Source organism: Pelophylax lessonae (assembly GCF_965119305.1).
Source record: "Pelophylax lessonae genome assembly, chromosome: 9".
Lineage (NCBI taxonomy): Eukaryota > Metazoa > Chordata > Amphibia > Anura > Ranidae > Pelophylax > Pelophylax lessonae.
Window position 1 is genome coordinate 181,797,231 of NC_138776.1, and position 9,040 is coordinate 181,806,270.

The following is a 9,040-nucleotide window of genomic DNA, read 5'->3' on the forward strand; positions in this document are numbered from 1 at the left end:
GTTGGTCAGCCTGACATCAATATTATGTAAATTATTGGAAGGGATGATAAGGGACTATATCCAAGAATTTGCTAAGGACAGCAGTATCATCAGCAGTAATCAGCATGGGTTTACAAAAGGACATTCTTGCCAAACCAATGTTAACATTTTACGAGGAGGTGAGCTGCGAGCTAGATAGGGGGATACCTGTGGTGTATCTGGATTATACTAAGGCATTCGATACAGTTCCACAAATGCTTAATCTACAAACTAAGGTCTGCAGGCATCCACTACAAGGTTTGTTCTTGGATAGAAAACAGGTTACAGGGGCGTGTCCAAAGGTGATATATAACACGTACTCAGACTGGTCTGGAGTGGTAAGTGGGGTCCCCCAAGACTCAGTCCTGGGACCAATTTTGTTCAATTTATTCATAAATAACATAGAGGATGGGATAATTAGCTCAATCTCAGTTTTCGTAGATGACACGAAAATAGGCAGGGCAATAACTTCTCATCAAGAAATAGAAATCTTACAGAATGACCTGAACAAAATAACAGAGTGGGCAACTTCATGGCAAATGAGGTTTAATGTGGAGAAATGTAAGGTATTGCACTTGGGGGCTAAAACATAAATGCAAAATATGCTCTGGGGGGAACCTCTGGGGGAATCAAGGATGGAGAAATATCACGGGGTTCTAACGGAAGATATCAATAGCGTTCAGTGTCAAGCTGCAGCTGCCAAAGCCGGCAGAATATTTGCATGCATAAGGAAGAGGGTATATTCCAGAGATAAAGCTATCATCCTGCCACTTTATAAAACTCTGGTCCGGCCACATCTTGGGTATTCTGTCCAGTTCTGATTGCCAATCCTCAGAAGGGATGTGCTGGAACTGGAGAGAGCCAAAGGAGGGCAACTAAACGAATTAGGGGATTGGAGGGCCTTAATTATGAGGAGCGATTGCAAGGGCTTAATTTATTCTCCCTGGAGAAGAGACGCCTGAGAGGGGACATGATAGCGATTTACAAATACCTAAATAGTGATCCCAGGATGGGAAAAAAAAACGATTTAGTCTCAAGGAGTGTAAGAGGACACGTGGCCACACAATAAGATTAGAGGAGAGGCGGTTTAACCTTAAGCTGCGTAAGGGGTTTTTCACTGTAAGGGCGGTAAGAATGTGGAACTCTCTTCCACAATTGGTGGTAACTGCTTTGACGTTACTCACACACACACACACACAACACACAGGGTGAACCAGATGGACTGTTGTCTTCATTCAACCTCAACTACTATGTAACTATGTAACATGGTGATCGTTTACAATCACTTTAAGTTATGACGGTACTGTAGCTCTTAAATCTGACTCCTTTCATCCCAGAGTCTGACTAACGTCAGCAGACCTTATGGAAAGTTTGTGCCTGCTCCAAACATCTTCATATTTTAATATTACATATGTTATAGACTTTAAGACTGAATTATGTATTTATGACAAACTCAGCCAGTTCTTATCCCTACAAACTTTTGGAATGGTTTCATGCCAGCTGCAGGAAAACTGTGCTGTTGCAGAACATAAAGATGCTATGTTGGACTTTCCCTTTGCCTGGCACTAGGAATGAATAAATATTGCTGCATGGACGTTGATGCTGCAGCCATTGTCACTTTCTAAACCTTTTTAGTTTGGTCCCCCTGTCCAGAACACTCTTATTAATCATGCCTCCAAAATAACAAGCATTCAACAATCTAAAAAACATTAAAAAAAAAAGAGGAAAGTACCCGAGTTAGAAAATAAATGCATTTTTTTTGCTTCAGCTGAAACACGAAGGAAAAAACATGTAGAACCTTTCCTCTACTTAACCTTTCTTAAATCCCGAGAATAGCTGGCCAGAGAACCTTACCCTAGTACTTAGGCAGTGTTGGAAAAGGAAGTTAAATTATTTGGTAACAGGGGGCTCTAGCTCTTGTTCACATTGGAGCTACTTGTCAGGCGATTTGACAAGTCAAGTCACACCCTATTGACGACAATGGTGCTGTTCAAATCGAAGCAACGCCAACTTTGCGGTGCCGCATCCATTTGAAAAAGTAGTTCCTGCACTACTTTTGGCGATTTCAGGTGCGACTTGCAAAGATATCTGTGCATAAAGCTGCACAGATGTCTTCAAAGTTGTACCTGAAGTAGCACTGACATGCTGCTTTGAAATAGTGCAATTTTAGATGAAATTGCATCATTTCAAAGCCGCATTCAATATGAACGAGGGCTTATGGGCCACATTTACAAAGAAGTTGACTGTAGTATTACCTTAGACTTCACTTCAGATACCCTAACATTTTTTAAACACCTATTTGATAAATTACTAATTTATTGCCTTCATTTCACCTGACAGGTTCCTTTAACTGCTTGCCGACCAGCCGCCATAGGTTTACTGCAGCAGGTCGGCTTTGTCCCACAAAACAACGTACCTGTATGTTGCTTCGCGGGGGCGCGCACCCATTCGCCATAGGGGAAGCTGATCAGCGGATCTGACGGCTGGGATAGCTCCCTGTGGATGGGCAGACCGCTGTTCTGTCAGTTATGAACACAGGGATCCTGTGTTCCTCTTATTAAGGAACACAGGTCTCCGTGTTCATGCAGCAAGCCCATCCCCTCCCACAGTTAGAAAGCACCCCCTAGTGACACATTTAACTCTTTGATTGCCTCTGGCGTTAACCCATATCCTGCCAGTGTCATTCGTACAGAAACAATGCATATTTTTAGCACTGATTACTGTAGTAATGTCACTGGTCCCCCCAAAAGTGTCAAAAATGCCAGTTAGGTGTCCAATCTGTCCGCCGCAATGTTGCAGTCCTGCTAAAAAATTGCTGATCGCCGCCACTACTAGTAATAAATAAATAAAAATTACATAAATCTTTCCCCTAGTTTGTAGACGCAATAACTTTTGCGCAAACCATTCAATATACACTTACTGGGATTTCTTTTACCAAAAATATGTGGCAGAATACATATTGTCCTAAATTGATGAAAACATTTTATTTTTTTATTGGGAATGTTATATAGTAGAAAGTAAGAAATATATATATTTTTTTTTCAGATTTGTCGCTCTTTTTTTGTTTATAGCGCAAAAAAAAAAAAAAAAAAGAATCGCACTGGTAATCAAATACCGTCAAAAGAAAGCTCTATTTGTGAAAAAAAAATCATAAATTTTATTAGGGTACAGCGTCGCACGACCGCGCAATTGTCAGTTAAAGTAATGCATGGCCGTATCGCAAAAAATGGCCTGGTTATTAAGGGGGTAAAACCTTTCGGTCCAGAACTGGTTAAAGTAGAACTCCCCCCGATAGTAAGAATCCAAGGTGCATGCACATTTTCTTGAATCACATTTCTTGGTAGTTTGAGGCACTGGTGATGTATCTCTGACCCCTCAGCTGCACTCTGGGAAGATTATATCACTAGTGCCTACCCAGGAGATCTCATCAGAAAACTGCAAGATCTTGTGAGATTTCACAAAATTTCAGGGGAAAAATGGAAAAGGAAATTGGAGGCAAGAAATAATGTGTTATATGGATTTTATTTTGCATACAGATATATTTAATGTTGCTTCTTTCATATAAGGAGAAGGGGAGGGGGAGGTCTGCTGGTCTGCTTTAAGCAAGGGAAAATGTTCTTCCATAGACGAATAAAAGGACACTCATAGGTTATAGGTTCCCAGGCTCTTGTGCTTTCTCTAGCCACATTTGATAGTTGGTTTCATGGATGTACAAACTCAGGGTTGTTAGTATACTAAAGATTGAGAATTTAGACTTTTTTTGATGATTAAAGGGTTTGTTAAGGTTCAGATTTTCTAATAATAAAAATAACAAACATGTTATAGTTACCTGCTCTGTGCAAGGGTTTTGCACAGAGCAGACCTGAGTCTCCTCTTTTAGGGTGCCCTGTTGGCACTCCTGGCTCCTTCCTTCCGCCGCTTTCCATGGGGTCACCCATGCGAGCCCGCTCCTAAGTCCCGCTGCTGTGTCTATTGACACATACAGTGGGACTCTGCCCCCCCCCCCCCCGGTCCTGTGTCACTGGATTTCATTGACAGTAGTGGGAGCCAATGGCTCCTGCTGCTATTAATCTATCCAATGAGGACAGAGACAGCAGCTGGAGCCACTGGACTCATGAACATTGCTGGAATGGATGGGCTCAGGTAAGAAAAAGGGGGGGCTCTGGGCAGTGTAATCTTAAGAGCATTAAAGGCCCCCAGGCAATGCAGTGCACTGGAGCCCTTCCTACACAATCACCCACAAGAATAAAACTGCAAATTATAGATAAGGCGATATTTATTGGTACAGCAGTGCCAGGCTAATGACAGCTTCCAAGTTCAGTGGCTGGGTCCGGTGAACACACACACACGGAGGGGAGTCAGACTCGACTGTCCTGTGTGTGCCTGTTCCTGTGGAAGCAGACAGGCATTCCTGCAATTGTGGGCTCCCCCTTCACGGCCCAAGTGACTTGACAGCAGCGCAGGGCCGAAAGACGCTTGCCACCTGCTAAGTTTGGTGGGATGCATATGGAAATCGGGACTAATGCTTGGCTGGGACTGGGGCCCATTTGGTAAGATGGCCCTGGCTCTGGGGGCAGCTGCAACAAAGAAGGTTTTTCACCTTAATGCATAGAATGCAATAAGGTGAAAAACTTTGTACATTTACATTTTTTATATTTTTTCATTTTTAGCACTTGACAGGTACTGTTGTGGAGGAATCTGGAGGTCTAAAAGTCCCCCAAACCTCTGCACCTAAAAGCATTTAAAACAACCAAGTTTGGATTTAAGGAGGAGAGTATGTCCGGTGAAGGGATAAGAAGATCATTCCCCGCTTGATTTCTCTGGTTTCTCTGATTTCTCATCTTACACACTTTCAGCTGTCCTGATAAGACAGCAAATGGGTCTGGTGAGTGTTCACTTTTTACTTTGGTGTAGGAACACTAGCTGGTGCTGGAATTGAATTACTTTGACACAGAATATCGTCATCTGTTTAAAATTAATGGTTCGATTAGTCTTTATATTTCATTGATGAACTGGATTTTCACACACTTTTTATAATATTGTTTTAGCGCTGCAACCTATATTTTCACCTTCAAATACCTGAGGTGAGTGTGCAGTGCGTACAACAAACCCTAAGGTACCCAATGTAGGTACCATCTATGTGCTTCATCACAGTGCATATAGCACACTTTGAAATGTACATATTGGGTATATGCTGTGAGCTAGTTCCACATATCACATGTACTTTTGTCCTATTGTTGATAGCTGAAGATAATATTATAATAAAATTAGTTTCAGAAGGTGTGTTTGAGGCTCAGCACAGACTCTAAAGCCTGCGGGGGAGAGGCAGAGGCTGCGGGCATGGTACAGGAGAGGCACAGGCTGCGGGCATGGTACAGGAGAGGCAGAGGCTGTGGGCATGGTACAGGAGAGGCAGCGGGCATGGTACAGGAGAGGCAGAGGCTGCAGGCAGGGTACAGGAGATGCACACTGACACATGGACATTTCCAGATTAGCAGAATACTGCAAAATATGTTTTACTGGAAAATATGAAATATGAAATACCAGCAAGGAATAGTGAACATGCTAAGCTAACCGTATAAAAAAGTAAACAATTACAGTGATTCTCCTAAAGCATGGAGCTGCCATCTTTCAGATGTTACTTGTCAGCTACACCCATTCCTTTCACATCTGGATTCTGGAACTGCCAGAAATGTCATTGGTATGTCATGGCATACTTCAAAAGCCAAAAACATGTGGTCACAAGAAAATAATAGAAGAAAACAAAAAATAAGAAATAGGAGTTTTTGTTTTATGTAATGGAAAACCTTTTATGAAACAAACTGTGTTTTTCATTTATTATATTATTATGGAATAGCTTAGCATGACCTGGTTGCTGTATCAGTCGCCTGCCTGTACACTGGTTTTATTAGTGATATTTCCAGTACATTTTGTTGCATACTGTCTTTTTACCCTCTAGAATTACTGCATACACTTTGGTAGTATCCTGTAGTACAATGTCAATTTTGCATGTAGGACCCAGCTAAGAAAAGCAGTTACAAAATTAATAACCCCAAAAGAACCCAGGCTAAGTTCACCTTTTTGCTTTTGTTTTCTTTTAAATTCCAGCTTCCCTATGTACCAATATACCATTAATGTACCTCTGTTGCAGAAAAGAAAAAGCTTTCTCTGTATCCTAGAGCATGCCTAACCCCAGCCTCCACTCTCTTCCATAAAAAAAAACTCCTCCATTACTTCCTGGTATATGTCCTTGGGACATGAAAATTGTTAGGGAAGTACTTCAGCAAGTGACCTCATTACCACACACCCTGCACCTGCCCTCCCCCTCCAGGAGATTGCACCCACCCAGCTTTGAACTTGCATGCAGTCATTGTAGGTGGTGGTATAAAGGTGGTGCCTGCATTTGTATTCTTTTTTAAACTTTTTCCCCTTTTTTTTCACTGGTGATCTGGTCAGTAACACACTTCCTGTCTCAGCATGTCTCCACGCTACTGAAAAAGCAATGGAGACACACATGGACAGCTGCATTGTCTGTCTGGGGAGGGGGTAGTGTTAGATTCAATAACTAATTTAGATGGACTTGACTAACAAAGTAAAGCGAAACTTAAGCTAACACTTTGTAAGCAGTTATAGCAACAGTTTTTCTACCTTTTGGGATAAAGTTTTTTCATAAATGGATAAAAGATGACTATTGTAAGCACCCCTGTCAATGTTAAATGGTTTGTCTCAACTCTCTAACTGCCACTTTTGTGGACAGCTTGGTTTATTAACTCCTTCATGATGGAAGGTAAAACAAATCCTAATGAACGTGGTTTTGCAACTTTTGACATGTGCTGGCAAAATTGTACAAATCATCGCAACTACTTAGTACACCCAGGTGATTTATATCTTGTTTTTTCAGGGCAAATTAAGTTTTCACTTGGCGGTAAATGGTAATGAATATCTCTTGATTTTTAATTATGACAGGAAAACTGGAAAAAAAATAGTAAAAGAAAAACAAAACATTTTTTAAAATGTAGCTATATATTTCTTGTTATTACTATACCCTACCACCAAAGAACAACCCAAATACGTTTTTCTGTTCCTGGTGATACCTCGTATGTGTATGTTCTTTGTTGTTTGTACCCATAGTAGAGCCAAGAAACAATAATGTCCATAATTAATATATTTTATTAATAATTTACCCTAACTAAACACACTAACATTGATATGTCATTAAACTATTGTTTTGAGGCACTGAGGACTGTCATGGTACCGCAAAAGACTTACAACTCAATACTTTTTTTATATAAAAGGATACATTTATTGATTTATACAAACATTAAAAAACACATTACTACCTTTGAAAAAAGGGGGATATCAATGACACATATACTGACGTGTTAGTCCACTGGAGGCATGTAGGCCCTCAGAGTTGAACTTAGATCAGAAAATTGGTGCTGTAGTTCCCCACACAGAGGGACCACTAATCCGCCTCCAATAACCTCAACATGTTTTGCGGAAATTCCCTTTTTCAGGAGTATTGTTAAGGAGGAATTAATCTATAAAAAAAAAGTGAAAATAGTAAACAGAGATAGTACATATATTATAGATCAATTCATATAAACAGCCATATAAATTTCCACCATCTCAAGTGGAAACATAAACTATGTAGATATATCCCAGTCACTCCTTCCCATAGGACACTAACATTGATACAAATTTTTTAAAAAATGCTGCTTTAATCCTTTTTACTGACTGATCACCATCATAGTCAATCAGAGGCTATTACAGTGATCAGGGTATTGGGAGTTGCGCCTCTGGTTCCTGATCATTAGTGATAAATCGAATGGAGCCACCACATCTAAGAACTGGCAAGCTGCAATATATAATTTTTTTGTTTTGGGATTTATTACTACTTAACTCACCCACTATAGGCTTCTTAAAATCTCTTATGTACAGAAATTCTGTAAAAATTAAAACAAAAAAGGCTGTAGATAATGTACAGGTTCCACGCCTCCAAAATTCTCACGAGAGCAATTTGAAAAGAATAAACTTTGCAACAAATTCTTAAAAGAAAAAAAAATGTGAGAGAGTTTGAAAGTCTTCAAGCATAAAAAACACCTGTTACCCATCATTAAGGACTTGGTTGAAATCCACCAACAGCTGGTGAGCCACAACTATAACCAAGCATGGCATTCGATTACATATGCACTAATTAATCTTTTGTTTCCCATTTTCCCCCTTGCAGCGACCTTTGGAAAAACCTGACGGTCTTGATGTGTCTGATCAAAGTAAGGAGCACCCCCAGCATTTGTGCGAGAAGTGTAAAGTTCTGGGATATTATTGCCGCCGTGTCCAGTAAACAGAACCAAGTTCCGATGGTGGTGGGCAAAAGAATTGAAGACATAGAAGAACAAAGACACAGTGACTTGCATATAAACTAATAATATGAGATTTAGAATGTAACATTCTTCCTGTGTATGTGTAAAAACTGTATTTATAAAGCATTAGGGCTTAAGAAAGTGGTTGCCATTTGCCTCCAGATTTCCCTGTTTCGTTAAATTTCAAAAAAATGAAGATCTGGCTATTATTTTCTAGAATATCAAACTATGACACAGATGCTCTGTAAAACAGTTCAAATGGCAGTGTTTACGTGAAAATGCCGTAACTCTACAGTAACCAACCAGAGTTTAGTTTGTTAAGGTAAGATCATAGAAGTTTTGGATTCTCTTTGGATACTATGGGCTACTAAACTTTTCACATTTCTCCTTGTCTTTCTGAATAGCTTGAACGAGTCAGCTTTTGCGATATGCCCACGATATGCCCATGCCTACGGAAGAGAAGGAAATATATTTTTGCACTTTTTCATGGGTTGTGAACCATTTTCAAAAGCTGAATGTTAAAAAAGCAAAAAACAATTGCTGTTTACTTACAACATGTGTTTACCATAAAAAAAAGGACTTTTACATCAGATATGTTTTACAGATAGTGTCATGGCTGTCAAAGAATGGTATGACCTAACCACACAATGTGCCTCGGA

At 40.1% G+C, this 9,040-nt stretch overlaps 1 protein-coding gene across 1 annotated transcript in view; it reads left to right on the plus strand.

Moving 5' to 3' along the window:
* The window catches only part of ZCCHC24 (zinc finger CCHC-type containing 24), a 190,928-nt gene extending 182,143 nt beyond the window's left edge, over nt 1-8,785 (plus strand). The window contains exon 4 of the mRNA XM_082268201.1: nt 8,249-8,785. Coding sequence (XP_082124327.1) covers nt 8,249-8,362 — 114 coding nt within the window. The 3' untranslated portion in view covers nt 8,363-8,785. The remainder of the gene's footprint in view (nt 1-8,248) is intronic.
* The last annotated feature ends 255 nt before the right edge of the window (nt 8,786-9,040 follow it).